Consider the following 18,910-nt stretch of genomic DNA (forward strand, 5'->3'; position numbering starts at 1 on the left):
GGGGACCAAGGCTGGAGAACCAACATGGAGTAGTGGCTTTTTAGGAACGAGACAGGCTTTCAGGGAACGGGGAAAAGGGGAAGCAGGTCCCCACCCTTTCCTGTACCCACAGTCATGATTTTGGGTCTCTTGGGAGGGAGGATCATAAAAACCTTTGAAACTCTAAAGAAGGAGCAGACATCAACCCCAGAAACTGCTTCTCTTCTGAGGCACAACTGACTAGGGAGGCTATATCCCCAGATGGAGCCATCAATGGGTCTAACCTCAGAATCCTTCAAGGGACCTTGGGAAGTCATCAGAGCCCTTCCACGTGGCATTGTCCTGAGCAAACAGCAGGTGAACACCCCAGAAGGGTCCCCAAGCCTGGCATGATCGCTCTTACACACTGTGCAAGCCTCCATAGGCTCCTGGCTTCCTCCCCTTGCTCCCGTCTTTGGCTGAGCCCTCCAGCAGTGTCTGCTGGAGTTCCTCCCCCTCCTGTTGCTGGCTCTGGTTCTGATGCAGGCAGACCTGTAGGACTGACAGCATCAGAGCCTCGCATGCCCAGCCAGACTAGAGCCCAGCTCTGCTCCTGACTGCTGGGGTGACCACCAGCCACCGCCTACTTTCCTTACACTAAATCATGTTGGAAAGGCAGGCATCCCTAGGTGTCCCGGGGACAGTAACATAGCTACCATCACTACGCTCCTAAAGCCAAATGTTACCCAGTCCCAGCATCCACCCTGGGGCTGCTGCTACTGAGGGCAGAGAAATGAAGACCCAGAGAAGCCAAGAGGTCTGCTGCCCAGGGTCATTCAGAGAGGAGGTAGTGAGGCTATGGTTGGATCCAGGTCCACAGGGCTCCAGGGCTCATGTAGTGTGGTACTCAGTTAAGGCGAGCTACTGCTGTCAATAGCATTACCCAGAAGCCTAGTCCTACTGTGTAGCCCAAACTGGTCTTGAATTCCCAATCCTCCTGCCTTAGCATCCCAAGTACTAGAATTACAGGTGTGTGGCTACCTAGTTCTGGCTAGGAACCTGAATTAAAAAGAAAAAGAAAGAGAGAACTCCAGGTCATCCTCGGGGATCTTAGTGCAATGCCACCAGTCATTCTTAGGGCTCATTGGCACCCCTCTGGCGGGTGGGGAGCAGGGTGGGGGGTGTGTCTAGGCAAAAATGAGGAAGTGGAAGGAACAGCTGGCTCATGGCTCTGCCCTTCTGCAGTGCAGATGTGAAGGACAACCAGGTGACACATATCAAGGGTAGGCTCCCCAGGCTCACACCCACCCTCCTCTGTGGCCCAGCAGAATGGCCCCCCTGGGGCCAGGAGCAAGGGACAGACAGTACCTTACAATCGCACTTGAGCTTCAGCTCCTGCATGTCTCTACCCCCAACTCTCAAAGCCAAGATGTCTCTCTTAGTCCTGACGTATCTCTCCTTTAGCCTAGTCAGGTCTGGAGAAAGCTGGGGCCCCAAGCGGCCAGGCAGAAGGAGAGCAGGCGAGAAGAGCAGGCGGGACAGCGAGGAGACAAAACACAGACAACAGGGGAAAAGGAGACTCAGGTCATGTGGCAGACGGACAATGGAGTAGGCGGGTGGGATAGCAGTCTGGGTGCATCCAACTGGAGTCTGCACCTACGGCTTTCAGCCCAGCATTCCAGGCAGCTGAAACTGGGTCTCTACTGCAGGGAGTCCCAGCTGCTGGGCAGCAGACTGGGCAGGGAAGTGAGCCCATACCTCCCTCTTGTGGTGGAAGGGAAAAGACCCTTGGATACCCCAGGCCTGATGATGGGCTTACAGCATAATAGTCTGTGAGATGGACAGCTGAGAGGGGATGGCTGGGCTGAGTGACAGGGTAGGGACCATGAACAGTTATGTGGGCAAATGCCTAGAGAAAGGGATACATGGTTAGAAGATGGCTGGACTGACGAGTGGACAGCACAGACAGATTGATATGTACAAGGATGGACGGATGGATGAACAGACAGACAGATGGGTGGGTAGATGGATGGGTGGATGGATGGGTGGGTGGATGGATGGACTGACGGGTAAGTGGGGGTGAATGGGTGGGTGGGTGGATGGATGGATGGATGGATGGGTGGGTGGGTGGATGGATGGGTAGGTGGATGGATGGGTGAATGAATGGGTGAGTGAATGTATGTATGAATGATGGATGATGAACAGATGGTTGGATGGATGGATAAATGAATGATGGATGGATGGATGGATGGGTAGGTGGGTGGGTGAGTGGGTGGGTAGGTGGATGAGTGGGTGGGTGGGTATATGTAAGTATGGATGGATATATGGTTGGATCGGTGGATAAATGGATGATGGGTAGATGAATAGGTGGGTGGATGTATGGATGGATGATGGATGGATAGATGGATGATGGATGGATGGATGGTGGATAGATGGATGGATAAATGGATGATGGATAAATGGACAAATAAATGAGCAATTGTCTACATTTGGGTGGGTAGCTACAGCTGGGCAAATGGATGATGGATAGACAGCTGGATGTCCAGAGGTAGTACAGAGCTAATAAATACTTACCAACTGGCTCTAGGGGATACAAGCCCTGTGTCTTGGTGTCTCCACAGTGTGAAAACCCTCACCCTGGCCAGTCAGGTGCTACCAAAGTAACACCATTGAACATGGATTTGTAATGCAGACAAGCTAGCCCAAGCTGACCCCAGCATTCCCCTGGAGGAAAGGGTGAATGAATGGAAGTCGTGGAAGGTGGGGGGAGAAAAGAAGGGGAGAAAGGAAAGAAAGGGAGGGGAGGGGGATGGGCCACAGCATGGAAGCATGAATGGTGGGTGACTGGGGGATGGGCCACAGCATGGAAGCATGAATGGTGGGTGACTGGTGTGCGTGCTGTCTGGAGAATGGCGAGACAGAGAAGCAGATATTTAAAGGCATGGCCTGTGTGAGCCACGGGGGACACTGATGAAGCTCACTTCCGGCCAGACAAACTAACAGAAAGCTGGAGCAGGGACCCGCAGGCAGCACACAAGCCTTGGCTTCCCATACAAGCCAGCGACCTCCCTGAGGTTGCAGTGTCCTCACTGGTAAAGTAAACACAAGAAGCTCTGGACATCTAGCTTTGTGCATGGCTGAGATGCACATGTATCCCCGGATGCCCCGTGTAGAGCCCAGAGCTCAGTAATGATTCAAAGCTGGGAGCCATAGCACGGCATCTATTACTACAGCCTCTGTATTCATTAAATGGATGGATGGATCAATGGATGGATGGATCAATGGATGGATGGATGGATCAATGTCTGACTGGGTGGCAGACAGACAAAGAGATAAGTATCTTCTTACCCATATATGTAAAGCCGAGTCCTGGCCTTGCCATTCACTGGCTGTCATGTGGCCACGTCACCTAACCTCTCTGAGCTTCACGCGTAGAAATGAAACTGTTCCTGTCAGCAACACTACGCACTCACCCCCAGCACACTGGGCAGGATGGGCTCTACCCTAAGCCCTGCTCAGCTGTAAAGAGAAGCCATCAAGTCCCTTGGCCTTCTGGCTCCTCACCTCTCTAAGGGTCAAAAGACTAGGGAAGCATCAGAACCAAGGTCACTGGCTGAGATGAGCAGGATGGGACCTGAGGCCGTCGTGGGTGTTTCAGTAAGGAGCCCGCCCTTCCCTGACTGCTCTAGGTGGGTCACAACGATTGCTTAAAAGAGGTCACACGCAGAGAGAAAGGTTCTCACACCCAGCAAACATCTATTGACCATGGTGGCCAACAAAACAGCCACTTGGGGACCAAGAGAGCTCAACGCAGATGCTTACACCTGAGACAGTGGCTTCTAAGGTCCCTTTAGGGACCCTTTGATCAATTTTGGGGGCTAGAGTTGATCGGCCTGGGCATCTTGAGGTAGGGACTCCACTAGTTAGCCTGGAGCTGGGGGTTCTAGTCAGATTCCAAGAACAGGATGAAATGCTTCCCCAGATGCCTGCTGCCCAGAGCCGTGCGGCACACACAGCACACGTATGCAAGCAACAGCGGCCCCGAAACACGCAGTGGCTGCGATGCTAGGTGGAGAGCGGGGACCCCAGCAGCTCTGGAGAGGCAAGTCTTACAGGAAGTGCTTAGCAGCATCCCTAGGCAGAGAGGGCGGGCAGAGAGGAAAAGCCACACGCACGCACGCACACAAGCACGCACGCACGCACGCACGCACGCACGCCTTCCCATCTGCCTGAGAACCAGCCATTAGGGAGCACGCCAGCCTTAGCAGATGAACAGAGAAAAGGCCCTCCTGCTAACAATCCCTAGAACTGCATTGTGGGACATTGCTAAGGAAGAGCACCCACCCCTACCTCAAAGTGAGTTTCTTAAGGGATATGAGTTCCCAGTAAGCAGGAGATCTAGGAGGAGAAGCCCACGCCAGCATTCCTTACAGCCACGGGGGGCCACCTGCACCCCCTGAAGTCAGAATGTCAAAAGGCAAACCCATTTAGGGTCCCTGGGAGGAGAGTCCCTGGCATCTGCGATGTCAACCAGCTCTCTAAGCCTAAAGCCTGCTGTCTGGTAGGTAGCACAAGTCTGCCATCTGAAGGTTCCCATAGGTCCCTCTCAGGTCCCCAGCAAGAAGGTAGGAGGGAGCCAGGCATAGGGCACCCACACCTTTAATCCCAGCACTAGGGAGGCAGAGGCGGGTGAATCTCCAAGTTCAAGGCCAGGCTGGCCTACATAGAGAAATCTTGTCTCAAGAAAAGAAACAAAGAAGAGGGAATGGGGCGGGGGTAGGGGGTGAGGTAGGAGCGGCCCTGGGTGATGAGGAAGGATCACACCATGCCTAAGGCACGAATCTCCATGTCACCACTTGGAGTAGCTGAGTCTGATTTACTCCAATCTCTATGGAGAAGTGACTTAGGGAGTAGGGGAGCCTGTGGTATAGCACCTATTCTCTAAGGGAGCATATGACACCCCCTCTGAAGACAGGAAACAATCAATGGCCTGCCTGGGCTCTCCAGCCTGAAGGCACCAGAGAATCTTCTTAGGCTCTGGTTGAACTCTCCTGCCTCAACTCTGACCTGGCTTTGTAAGTCCTCAGGCTTGGCCCACTGGTCCCCTCCACGTGCCAGGCATGCTGCTGGGCAGGACCCACTCATAGAAACAAAAAGCCATTTTACTCTCTCTCTCTCTTTTTTTTATAAAGATAGGGTCTCATGTAGCTCAGGCTGGCCTCAGACTTCTAAGCAGCAGATAACAGTCTCGAACTTCTGACTCTCTTGCCTTTACCAACCTAGCGCTGGCATTAGAGATATACACCGCCAGACTCAGTTTACGAGGTGCTGAGGGTCAGAGCCTCGTGCGCTCTGGGTAAGCACTCCATCAACTGAGTCATACATACCCTTCTCATCAGGCTTACACCACGGCATACCCAGCATCTCCTTCTACACCATACAGGTCCACCAAGCCTGGGTCAGATCTTCCTGGTCTCACAGTATCCCACCTATGACCTAAGACAATACTCAACAGGGTCTTAAGAATTCTGTTTTATAGGGCTGGAGAGATGGCTCAGTGGTTAAGAGCACTGACTGCTCTTCCAGAGGTCCTGAGTTTAATTCCCAGCAACCACATGGTGGTTCACAACCATCTGTAATGGGATCTGATGCCCTCTTCTGGTGTGTGTCTGAAGACAGCTGCAGTGTACTCATATAAATAAAAATTAAAAAGAAAAAAAAAAAGAATTCTGCTTTATGGTTGGCAAGCATTAAAGCCCTTCCTGTAAGTCTGGACAATTGGGCTTGCTTACCACAAGACTGAGTGAAGGCTTTCTGAGCTATGCTAGCTAGCACACACCTCTTCCAGGGGGCTCCTGAAACCTGGGAACAGGCACGAATACTGTAAGCCTTCCCAGGAAACCTGTGGGTGCAGCTGGAGCTAGCCACTAACCCAGCCAGCCTGTGTCCTACCCCCTATGTCTAAAGGGAGCCAGCCGGTCACCTCCGGTCAGGCTGGACCCTTAAGCTTTACCTGCAGAATCTCAGACTCCTCATGGAACATGAGAGGAGCAGGGACAGAGCAGGAGAAGGGGAACAGATCTCCAGCCCAGCGGCTCCTCGTGTAAGGTAGAGACAGCCGGAAAGAACACGCACGCCTGGCCAGAGGAGCTCTGATGCCGTCCTCTGCTCGCACGCCACCATCACCTCTCCACTCCCCAGGGCAAATAGTACTGTGTGGTTCTGAGGATGTACCTGGTAGGCCAGGAGAGCCAAGCTGAAAGAGCCGATGATCCGCTGTACCCACTTAACTGGGCTTTGCGGACCACTGGGTTAAGAATTCTGAAAACCAGCCTGAGCCCATGAACACCATGAGCAACTGACTCAGTCTGAACAGAAATACAGGAGACAATCCAAATCACTTCCTGGCTCGGGATGACCCAATGATCTTACTGACCACTCACTATATATTGTTGGAAACTGATCGTCCCCAGATGGGGGTCGGGGGCGGGGGCCTAGTGCCTGGCCCTGACCACCCACATCCCTTCCTGAAAGAACCTGGGTGTCCGTACTTTGAGAAAGCACCCCCAAGCTCCTCACCTTGGGCTGGAAGGACCCCCGGTGCTTAGTGGGCTCTGCCTCCGGTTTGGTCTCCTCCCCAGAGTCCTCGCTGTAGCTCTCGAACTCGCTGGAGCTCCAGCCTAGGTCCTCAGCCTCACGCGGTGCTCCGGCACGGTGCACATCCTCGTAAAGCTGGCCCCGCTCGGCCCCTGTCAGCCAGCGACAATCTGGTGAGTCAGAGGCCCCAGCCACCCAGATCTGGAACCCCAAGAGGAAAGGCATAAGAAAGGGAGGAAGGACTGAGCAGGTGCTGGCCTAGCCCCACACTCAGTCCCACTTCCTCAGAGACTATGCCAGCACATCCCTCACCTCTCTACACGTGAAGGGCCTGGAAAAAAGAGGAACCCAAAAGAACTACGCCCGACATGAAGGACTCCTTAATTCACTCTTAATACATTCCTCTAAGAGCAAGGTCCTCACTCTCGGCCTCTCTGGCTTTTTTTTTTTTTTTTTTTTTTTTTTTTTTTTTTTTTTTTGGCGGGAGAGAGAGGAAAGGTCAGAGTCAATGCCAACTGGATCCCTAGCATGCTCCTGGGTTACTGGAGATTTCTAAAGCATCAATGGGAAGACACAGGAAGGGGCGGGACTTCCTTAATGGTGCATCCTTCCCATGTGGTCCATGTGGTCCTTGTGGTCCCTGCAGTCTGCAAACGTCCAGGAGGGGGCGCACCCGGCCTAGAGTCCGGGAGGAACGCTGGCTTTCAAAAACAGCAGGAAATACTTTAGAATGGAGAAATGGGGACAATGAATTGAGTGTCCTCTCTCTTGAGGGGCAGAACCCAACTGGGCACTTGTGGAGGGGTGGGGGCGGGGCAGGGAGGGGCTATGCTTCAGGAACTGTCAAGCTTGATTTTTGAATGTGGAGCTCTCATGAGGACCTGAGGCTTGCCAATTCAACCAGGCTAGCTGGCCAGCAAGCCTGAGGGATCCACTTCTGCCTCCCTAGCATTTTTGCGTGGATTATACCATGCCCAGCCTTTTTTATGTGGGTTCTGGGGATCAAACTTAAATCCTCCTGCTTGGTAGCAAGCACTTTGCCTCTCGTCATGGGGAGGTTATTCTTATGCCAAGATATTAGTGACTAACGACTCCAGGGACAGAGTAGCAGGCCACATTGGTCGTGACCTTGAAGGAAGGGCTGGCTGGATACGCCAGCAGCTATTGCCCAAGGAGACAGACCCCAGATCCTGAGGATGTCCAGAGGAAGACCCACTGTGCTACCAGAGGACAGCAAAGCCCAGGGCCGGGTCATCAGCAGCTTGACTTATTCAGGTAGGAATATTATGACCTTTACTGACTCCTCATCTGTAAAATTAGGATATAACACCCCCAACCGCAGATTACATGGCAACGTGTGAAGACTCGGCCTGGAGAAATGGGGTGTACCTGTAATCCTAGCTGACTTCAGTGGCCGATAAGGGAAAATAATGAGTTCAAGGCCAGCTTTGGCTACATGGCAAGATCCCGTTTCAAAGCATGGAGGGTCAGAAATATAGCTCGAGCGTAGAGTGCTAACATGCACAAGATCTTGAGTTTGGATCCTCAGTACCACACACACTGTGTGTGTGTGTGTGTGCCCATGTGTGCATGTGTGAGTGTATGTGTGTTCACACGTGTACACATTCATGCATACGTGCATAGAACAGCCTGGCTTACTGTGGCTCAATCCTGGCCACATGTCTCTCTTCCATCTTCAAGAGCACAGCCTCTCTGTGTGACCCTGTTGGTCTAACAAGCTGTCACCTTTCACCACTGCCCTGAGAGATGTCCACAGCTAGCTCCTTTTCCCTAGAGAAGGATTGAGATGACCTTCAGGAACTCAAGGGTTTATGTCATCCTACTAGAGACCCCCAACGCTGCCCTGCCTGGTTTGCCTAGACCTAGGGTTATGATGGGTCCTTGCTTGTGTATCTGCAGAGTGTGAAAGGTGGGGACAGAGAGCACTGGGGACAGAAGGAGAGGAAGAGACACCCCCCTCCCCAAGCATGGCTCTCTCTCCCTGACCCAGAGAAAGGCCAGGAAAGGAGCCACAAGAGGCCATACCGGGCTGATGGGCGTCTGGGCTCTCACAGGGGACGTCGTCATAAATCACATCTTCCTCGAGGGCGGGGAAAGTGAACCGGTCAACTGTAACCGAGAGGAGAAAGGTCACCCAAGGGGCATATGGTGGCAGCCACGGAGGACCAACAGAACAGAAAGTCAGCCGTGTGTCCCAACTTTCATCATTGCCTATGCAATTCCCTGCTTTCCTCTGGCCCACTGGCCTTCTCAGTGCCCACCACAGACCCCCACCTTGCCTCCCTCCCTGCCACCCACCACCATCTTGACCACAGCACCTGCAGGGAAGCCATACACTGATGCCTAGCCCCAGGATGGGAAGAGTGGGGGGTTGGGGAATCTACCCTGACCTGAGCCCTGGGCCTCCTAGAAGGACCCTGATCTCTAAGGGGACGTCTTCCTGGATCCTACAGCATCCAGAGCCCTTGTCCCTCATATCTCCTTCTTCCTTGCATCCCACCACACTCCAGTGGGTCCAAACTAACCCTCCCTCTGTAGCACCGCAACCCTAACCCCTCTTCTCCTGGATGGTGATGACAGTTCTTATTGATCCTTCCCCTTCTCCTCTGTCTTTCTCTCACCCACCCCCTGAAGAATGAGCCCCAAAAGTCACCTCAAGGTCCTTTGGCAGAGCCCTTGGGAGGAGCTCAAGAGTTGGCAGCCTGCTTCACCCCTAAAAACACCAATCTAACTTGAGCCACTTGGAGCACCCCCTGGTGCCAGGTATCCTCTGGACAGTGGTTCTTGCAGAAGCTGCTCCTCTGTAAGGGAGGTTCTCCTCCCAGAGCACCTGCCCCAGCCACCTGGGAGCTAATTCTGACTAGCCTCTTGGCAGGGCCTCTGAGAGCAGGCGGACAGCTGGATTAAGGATCTAGGGCTCTGGTGAGCAGTGAGCAGCTCAAGTCTGTGGCAACCCTCCCTTGGGCTCTGGAGCACCAGTGCCAGCTCTTAGCCTGGAGACTATGAGACCACCTTGGTTCTCCCCGGGATGAGAGATGGGCAGGGGGGCGACTTACTACGACGTGAACTCTTCCGCTTCCAGCTGGAACGCCGGACCCCAGAGATCGCCGCACCCACTGCATCCCCATTGCTGACCACAGTGGGTGCCCTGCAGAGAGATGGCTCAGTGAAACTTCAGCCTCCTCGTTAGACTGGAAGGATGTGGAGGATGGCCTCGTGGTTAGGGCCTCAGGTCACCTAAGCTGGCTGGCATTCAAAAAAGAGGCAAACCTTGGCTCTGATTCAGGACTCGTAGTGTTACACATTGAAATGTTTTTACTGTGCCTTTATTTCCCTTGATCTTACAGAAATATTCTGTTTCATTATGGAAAGCAGAGACTTAGTTTACACCGACCCTCATTTCACATCACAATAAGTCCCAAACCATTCTGTCTTTGGGGTTGGATTATGTTTGAATGTATGATTTTAAAAATCGCTGAGTTGAATTTCATTTAAATAAAATCACAAGATGAATTTGGACCTGGGCTAACCTTTTAACAGTCCCTGGAAGGCTTTAAACATCCTTCTGCTGCTTTGTACTGGACATCTTTGTGAACCTTCTCAGCACTAATGAATATAAAGTCAAAACGTCTAACCTGGGACTCAGACTCGGGCCTGTGTGCTGCTACATCCAACATTTAGCAGAGATTTAAACCTTTATGAACAGTTATACAAGCACATCGGTATGCAAATTTGTTTTTTCTTTACAAAACGTGTTTTAAAATAAATGTCTTAATGATCTATCATTACTAAATGCGTGGTGTGTAAACCCATTTTATATATCCATGTATCTGATGTTGGATATAAGTTTCTTAGGTTAAAAAGAGGTCACGATTTGGGAAAAGTTTAAAGAGTTTTGTCCCAGTCTCTGGGCTAGGAACAGACTCCCTTGGTTACTCAGATGACTGGAGACAAGACACCAGTCTGTCTGCAGTGAGGACGGTGTTCTCCCACTATTCAAAAGCTGAGGTTGGGGGCAGGTGAGATGGCTCAGTAGGTAGAAACGCTTGCTGTCAAGTCTAAGGGCCTGAGTTTGATTCCCAGGACCCGTGGAGTGGAAGGTGTTGGCTTACATACAATTCCTATAGACTCCTCCCAACAGTGACCCAGCAACCTTTACAACATCACCCGCCACCATTGCTACCTGCACCGTTACTCGCTACCCCACCCCTCCCCTCCCTCTCTCTTCACTCTCTCTCTCTTCTCTCTTCCCACGTGTTCCCAGCTGGCCTCTCTTTCTGTCCTTCTCTGTCCCCCGCCTTTCTCTGTCTCTTCCTCTTTCCCAGGTCACTGCTCCTCTCCCTTCCCCCACAAGAAACTTTCCTTATGTCAGGTCTGTGGCATGGTGTGATTTCTCAGGGGGACACCCTGGTGTGGGCCCACCAGGTACCTCCTTTACCCCGGTGCCACCGTATTATATTTCATAACAGAAGGAAAGCTCTAACCTCTTTACATTATCCTCAGACACATGTACACATGCGCGCACACATACACACACGCACATGTATGTACACACACACACAAGATAAATAAATAAAATTTTAAGAACATTTTTAAAATGCAAGCTGAGGCTTGCATTTAAATCTTCACCCACACCTTAGCCCCACACGCCTACCCGACCTTCTGGTTTGAATGACAATGGCCTTCATCTGTGTATGCTTAGTCCCCAACTGATGAACTATTAGGGAAGAACTAGGAGGTTTGGCTTTGTTGGAAAAGGTATGTCACTGGGGACAGGCTTTGAGTTTCAAAAGCCCATGCAGGCCCAGTTTCCTTCTCTGCTGCTGATGATGAATCAGGAACCCTAACCCTAACCCTAACCCTTAACTCCTGCTCCAGCACCTGCCTGCCATGAGGGTAACAGCCTGACCCTCTGAGACTGTAATCACGCCCCCAGTCAAGTGCTTTCTTATGTAAGACTTGCCTTGTTTATGGTGTCTCTTCACAGCAACTGAACAGCGACTAAGACAGAAGCTGTGAACAGGGCCTGGAGTGTTGCTGTGACAGACTTGACCATGCCATCACTTGGTGGTGGAATGTGGACTTTGGGACTTTAGACTGGAAACACAATGGTACGCTTTAAGTGGGGCTTCCTGGGCTATCCTAGCAGGAGCGTGGCTGGCAGTGCTGAAGGTGATGTGTGCAGTGGGAACCTGGCACAAAAAGATATTAGTAAGTGGTCTAGTGACCATTCTAGTGATGTTTTGGCTACTATTTGCCCTCGTCCAAAAAAAAAAAAAATCTGCCAGTGGCTAAAGGTAAGTGTTTTGGGTTGATGGTGTTGGCAGAGGAGATTTCAAGACAGCCCAGTACTGACTGGGTCACGTGGTGATCTCATACAGATATATAATGAAAAGAAACAAGCCAGTAAGCAGCACCCTCCACGGCCTCTGCATCAGCTCCTGCCTCCAGGTTCCTGCCCTGCTTGAGCTCCTGTCCTGACTTCTTTCTATGATGAACAGTGATTTGGAAGCATAAACCAAATAAGCCCTTTCTTCTCCAAGTTGCTTTTGGACATGGTGTTTCACCACAGCAATAGTAACCCAAACTAAGACCGTGATTTTTTTTGTAAAGAAGGTAAGAAACGGTGCTCAAGGTAGAATCACAGGTACCAGCTGAGTCTCCATCACGGAGCCATGGTTTGTGACCAAAGGCCACAGGTTGAAATGCTCACCCACTACGGGACAATGAGAGGAGATGGAGTCTTTGGGGAAGAGATTAGGTAATGAGACAGAAACCTATGAGAAGGATCGATGCCCTTAGAAATGAAGCCACCAGCGGCTCCTTCACCCTTCCACCATGAGAGTTCACAAGAAGGCGACAACCATCTGTAGTTGAGGAAATGGCCCCCAGCAGACTCTCACTCTCAGTGCCTCCATCTTATCTTCAGCCACACTTCTGCACCCTGAGGCCTCACACCTTGCACTGGAGACAAAGCCTGGCTATAGTACCATCACCTGCCCTGTACTTGCTGGACCACTCTACCAGCACAGAGGAGAAAGAATGGGGAGGAAGCCAGAGTGCTCAATCTCAAAGAGGCGTTCACACAGGCCAGAGAGTTCCAGGAGAGCAGAAGGCTACCCAGCATGCCTCCATGCCACAGAGCCCAAAGGCCTCGTGTGCCCCCTCCTCCTCTCTCACAGCTCTGCCCTGCCTGCCTCACACCTTCAGCCCCAGAGTAGGAGCACAGTGCCCAGGATCCAGAGCTGTGAGAGATGACATCCACTGTTTATAAGACACCCCTCACCCATCTGTCTTAGTGAGGGGTTCACTGCTGTGAACGGACACCATGACCAAGTCAAGTCTTACAAAGAACAACATTTCATTGGGGCTGGCTTACAGGTTCAGAGGTTCAGTCCATTATCATCAAGGTGGCAGCATCCAGGCAGGCATAGTGCAGGAGGAGCTGAGAGTTCTACATCTTCATCTGAAGGCTGCTAGCAGAATACTGGCTTCCAGGCAGCTAGGATGAGGGTCTTAAAGCCCACACCCACAGTGACACACCTACTCCAACAGGGCCATACCTCCAAATACTGCCACTCCCTGGACTGAGCATATACAAACCATCACACCATTCTTCCTTCTTCTCTCCCTCTTCTCTCTCCTTCCTCGACTTCCTCCTTTGTGTAGGAAATACAACCCCAGGTCTTACATGAGCCAGGCACTCATCCCACCACCATGCAGAACACCCAGGTATTGCCTCATAGTAAGCCAGCCTGGCACTGCCCAAGAGAAAGCCTGGCAGCCAGCTCAAAAGCTATCAAATCTTTGCTAAGGACAGATCCTGTGTACACTTTGAAGTTGACCTCAAGGTGGGGTCAGTGAGGTCAAGTAGCTCTTGGGGGACCTGGAAATGCCAGGAGCACACTACATACCACAAGGAGGCTGAAGAAAGAGCCTCCTGGCTGTGTGTTACCAGGGCACAGGCAACATCAAGCACAGGTCCTGATCCTGCAATCACGAACTGGGTGGAAGGCGTCATTTATACGCAGGGTCACCTTTCTGCCCACCTCCACTGCCCAAGCCTCTTGACCATAAGTAAGAAAGAACACAGCTGAGACCTGAACCAGGCTGTTATTCTGTCAATATTTTTGATTGCTTGCTTGTTTTGCTTTTAGGGGGTGTCTGGGGGTGGTAAGAGAGGGTCTAGTAGCCCAGACTAGCCTCAAACTCATTATGTAGCTAAGATGACTTTAAATTCCTGATCCTCATGCCTCTGCTTCCTAAGTGCTGAGATTATAGGTGTGTACCATGCTTGATTTCTTCAGTGCTGGGCATGGCACCCAGGGTCTTGTACATGCCGGGAAATCATTCCACAGCTGAGTCACACCCCCAGCCACACCCCCAGCCATCTCTGCAAGACCTTGCCCCAGAGGTCAGCTCTTCAGTCCACAGACTTAAAGCCATCAGTCCCAGGCAAGCGGGCACGAGGGAAAGGGCTCTCCAAATGAGGTAACTCGCCTAGCAGAGGTTTGAGCTCAGGATTAGTGTACAAGGAAAAGATGGCAGGAAATGAGCCCGAGGCACCTCCTCCCTCCTGCCTAGCCTGTGCCCCAGAGGACAGCCTCTCCCAACTGCTGGCCCCGAAAAGCTATCCAGGGCCCTGACACTGCCCAACTGAAATAGACCATTCTCCCTGTGAGCAAACACTCTTGAGCTTCCTCCAAGACTCCAGATAACCCCCATAAACACCCATGAGAGAGAGGCTCATTATCTCGACTCAAGTGCACTTCCCCACTCCTTGCATGGGACAAGGACTGACCGCAGTTACACCACCTGCCCTGCACTCACTAGGGGAGGCCATTATGCTGAGGATAAGGATGGGGAGGAGACAGGGGAGGGAGATACCAATCAGAAAGAGGAGTTCACACCTGCTTCCCAGGATGCCTCAGACCTCCTAACATGCTTCAGGTCTCCCAGCATGATTCGGGGCCCAAAAGGACCCAAGGTCCTATGTACCCTAGCCTCAAAGCCACAGAGTAACACATGTGGAAAAGATCTTTTTGTTGTTTTGGTTTTCTTTTATTTTCTTTGTTTTTGTTTTTGTTTTGTTTTTGTTGTTGTTGTTTTTGACAGTCTTTTCTTTTTCCTTTTTTTAAAAAGATTTATTTATTTATTATATGTAAGTACACTGTAGCTGTCTTCAGACACCCCCATAAGAGGGAATTACAGATGGTTGTGAGCCACCATGTGGTTGCTGGGATTTGAACTCAGGACCTCTGGAAGAGCAGTCAGTGCACTTAACGGCTGAGCCAGCTCTCCAAAAGACAGTCTTTTCTCTGTGTAGCCCTGGCTGTCCTGGAACCTGCTTTGGAGACCAGCTGGCCTCAAATGCACAAAGATCCGCTTCCCTCTGCCTCTCAAGTGCTGCGTGTGCCGCCACTGCATGGGTCCTTTTTTTCTTTTTTCTTTTTTTTAAGATAGTATCTCACTGTGTAGTCCAGGCTGGCCTCGAACTTACTATGTAACCTCAGCTGGCTTCAACCTCAAGATCCTTCTGCCTCAGGACAGGTGAGGTGGCTCAACAGGTAAAAGTGCTTGCCACTGAGACTGATAATCTGAGTCCCATTCCTGAACTCTCACACGGTAGAGAGAACCAATTCCAACATACCTCTGGCATGCATGTACCTACACACAATTAAGTAAATACAATTGAAAGATCCTTCCACCTCTGTCCCTTGAGTGTTGAGGTTACAGGTAGCTTTCTTGGCCACCCAGCAAAGCTGGAGGCACCTTAAACACCATCTGGCCTTTATGCCATGGACAAAGCTCAGTTGGTAGGATGCTTATGTAGCATTCATGAAGCCCTCCAGCCCAGCCCAGCCTACCTCAGCACCAGCCCAGGACCAGCCCAGACCAGCACAACCCTAGCCCAGTACCAGCCCAGCACCAGCCCAGCCCAGCCCAAGTAAAACTGAGCACATAGACTCAGGCCTGCAGTTCCTATACTTGGGAGGCTGAAGCAAGAGAATCGTGACTTCAAGTCCAGACTGAACTATACAATGAGACTCTGCGTCAGGCCCAAGGCACACTTTGGGTAACTAAAGTTCCCAGGCCCAGAGCCCCTGCCCTGGAGACTGATCACTGGCCTGAGGAGGGCTTCTACTAGCTCCAATGAGCAACAGAATAGAAACCTAGCATGCACAGGTCAGAGGTGAGACAGCCTAAAGACAAACCCCGCCTCTGCCATTTGTCCCAGAGCACAGGGACAGTCGCTAGAGGTAGAGCCAAGCAAATCATCACTTCCTTCTGGGAGGATTACAGAAGAATGCACCCTAAAGCACGCAGCACGACTTCATGCCTCAGTTTCCACATCTGTGGAATGGGCCATGAGTCCTCCCTCTGACAGAGAGGTAAGTGGCAGTGCACGCAAAGCTCTGGCCCGTGGCATGTCACCTCAGGCCTTCCTCTGCCTCTCCAGGTACAGTGTCTCCTCTAACCATGTGCTCCCCTCTCCATGCCTTGGCGAAGGTCCCTCACTTAGAGATGGCCTCTAGGGCACAGTCTGTCCTAGAGCTGGACACAAGTCCACATGCTCAATGAATGACGTGCTGAGGGACCACACAAGGTATGCCAGGGGAGCAGGGTGTACTGACCTCCCTAATGGTCCTCAACAGGGACTGAGTGTTAGGGACACCAGAGATCCGTCTCTCGTAGCTTGACCCCGCAAACACAGGCACCACCCTAAACCCAGCTACTGGCTTGCTTCAGGGGCTCCCTAGCATCTGGAGGGTCTGGTATCAACAGTCAGACCGAGACAGGCATCACACCCTCACCAATAGTGAAAGGAGAGCCACGTGGGGAGTTGTTGAAGAACTCAGGTTCCCACGGGAAAATGTTCACTGTGTGTAATTAGGTTAAAAAAATAAATTAGCGAGCCATGAGACAGCAGGGGCAATAAAACCACCCATCTGCAACAACCAAGCTGCATGCTGCAGTATGCACCCAGCAGAGACCTGAGGCCACACACTACACACATGAAAGGCTGGCCACAGCCTGTCATCTTCTCTCTTAGATGTTTCTCTCAATAAACATGTATGACTTACTGAAAGGAGGGGATGAAGGGGTAACAGAGAAGGAGGAGACTGATTGTGGGGTGCGAGGTGCGGGCTGGGGGTGGGGCTCAGCAGGTAGAGTATTGTCTAACAAGACAAAGCCCTGGGCAGCACATAAACCGCTTGCGTGTGGTGGCTCACATCTGCAATCCCAGCACTAGGGAAGTGTGTGTGGGGGCGGGGGATCAGAAGTCCAAGATCATCCTCAGCTACAGAGCAAATTTGAGGCTGGACTGGGTGACTAGAACTTGTCTCTAGAAAGAAAGAGAAAGGGGGGGAGGGAGTGGGAGAAGAAATGGGGAAGGAGGGAGGAAAGAAGGAAAAGAGGGAGGGAGGAAGGGAAGGAGAGAGGGAGGGAAGAAGGAAAGAAGGAAGGAAGGGAGGGAGGGAAGGAAGGAAGGAAGGAAGGAACAAAGGAGAAAGGGAAGAAAGAAAAGAGGGAAGGAAGAAGGAAGGAAGGAAGGAAGGAAGGAAGGAAGGAGAGAGGAAGGAAAGGAAAGAGGGAGGGAAGAAGGAAGGGAGGGAAGGAAGGAAGGAAGAGAGGGAAGGAAGGCAGGGAGGAAAGGGAGGGAGGGAAGGGAGGGAGAGAGGGAGGGAAGAAGGAAAGAAGGAAGAAAGGGAGGAAGGGAGGAAGGGAGGGAAGGAAGGAGGGAAGGAAGGAGAGAGGGAGGGAAGGAAGGCAGGGAAGAAAGGGAGGGAGGGAAGGGAGGGAAGGAGGGAGGGAAGAAGGAAAGAAGGAAGAAAGGGAGGAAGGGAGGGAGGGAAGGAGGGAAGGAAGGAGAGAGGGAGGGAAGAAGGGAAGGAGGAAGGAAGGGAGGAAGGAAGGAAAGAAGGAAGGAAGGAAGGAAGGAAGGAAGGAAGGAAGGAAGTCAATTCCCAGGGACCACTGTGAATTCAGTAAGTGTTCTTGCTGCCAAGCCTGAAGATCTGAGTTTAATTTCTGGGACCCACATGGTAGAAAGAACCAACCCCACCATGCTATCCTCTGATGAACTCCACACATGCACTATAACGCACACACAAAATAAATTTCCTACACACACAAAATAAATAAATCAAAAAAAATAAGTAGAGAAGGGTCTTGTTTTACATTTGAAACAGGTGTAAGTGCCCAGGCTGGCCTGGAAGTCACCGTGTAATCCAGCATACCCTGCAACCAATGCAATCCCGTCTCGGCCTCCAGAGCCCTAGAATCACAAATATCCACCACCATGCTCAACGCAGAACACGGGTTCTGGAAGCTGCCTGGGCTTGACCCTAGCTCTGCCTACCTCCCTCTGTGACACCAGGCTGGTGGTCTGACCTTCCTGTACCTGTTGCCACACATGTAATAAGTAGTTGTTACAGAGCCCCACCCATGAACATTTGTGTCACACAGGCTGATGGGATAAGCAAGGTGACATTCTTAACACTGGGCCTGACCTGTAGTCAAATACACACAGGGCGTTGTTATATAGCTATGGAGCTGTTAACACGTACCGCCGGCTTACCCAGTATTTCAGCATCCCAGCCCGGGCACTCAGGAAAGAATGATGGGAAGATGGGAGGAAGGACATGAAGAAGGCCAAAAGCCCTGCCAGTCACAGAGCTCTGAGCCAGAACTGTGAGGATAACCCCGACACACACCGAACACCGAACACCGAAGTCCAGAGACTGTCAGTCAGGCTGCCTCTTCCAATCAAGTGCTCCACGTCTCTGTCTACAAAGTGAGACCCACTGTGACTTCTCTTCTAGAGCTCAGTCAGCTGCGGTTGTCAAGACCAACTACCATAAACCCAACACGTTACAAAAAAAAATGAGTTTCCTTGAGGTGGCAAGGTGGCAGGCTACACTCTTCATGACCCCTTTTGGGGGTCGCCCTTTCACAGGGGTCGCCTACAACAATCGGAATACACAGATGTTTGCATTATAATTCATAACAGTAGCAAAATTACAGTTATGAAGTAGCAGTGAGATAATCTTATGACTGGGGGTCACCACACCACGAGGAACTGTATCGTAGGGTCGCCGCGTTAGGAAATCTGACAACTGCCATGCTCTAGGAGAGTCTGCTTCTAGAAGCTGCTCTCATCCCTTGGTTTAGGGCCCCTTCTCCCACCTCCAAGGCTGTGGGCTTGGCATCTTCTCTGATTTCTGGCCTCCCGCTTATAAGGCCCCTGTGATGATATCAAGTCACCTGGAGGATCCAGGATCACCTCCCCATCTCCAGATCCCAGAGAGAGTCCCTGTTCAGTCTCTGA

At 51.6% G+C, this 18,910-nt stretch overlaps 1 protein-coding gene across 13 annotated transcripts in view; it reads right to left on the reverse strand.

The window, feature by feature from the left end:
* The window catches only part of Arhgef10l (Rho guanine nucleotide exchange factor 10 like), a 149,982-nt gene that overhangs the window by 71,504 nt on the left and 59,568 nt on the right, over positions 1 to 18,910 (reverse strand). For 9 of the 13 annotated variants that reach the window (XM_031379283.1, XM_031379280.1, XM_031379279.1 and 6 more), the window contains 4 exons: positions 9,633 to 9,724; positions 8,602 to 8,685; positions 6,538 to 6,707; positions 1,327 to 1,443 (listed from right to left, as the gene is read on the reverse strand). In XM_031379283.1, the coding sequence (XP_031235143.1) occupies positions 1,327 to 1,443; positions 6,538 to 6,707; positions 8,602 to 8,685; positions 9,633 to 9,724 (463 nt within the window). The remainder of the gene's footprint in view (positions 1 to 1,326; positions 1,444 to 6,537; positions 6,708 to 8,601; positions 8,686 to 9,632; positions 9,725 to 18,910) is intronic. The other 4 variants (XM_031379288.1, XM_031379289.1, XM_031379287.1 and 1 more) reach the window with 1 other exon arrangement.

This window comes from Mastomys coucha, unplaced genomic scaffold (assembly GCF_008632895.1).
Source record: "Mastomys coucha isolate ucsf_1 unplaced genomic scaffold, UCSF_Mcou_1 pScaffold18, whole genome shotgun sequence".
NCBI lineage: Eukaryota > Metazoa > Chordata > Mammalia > Rodentia > Muridae > Mastomys > Mastomys coucha.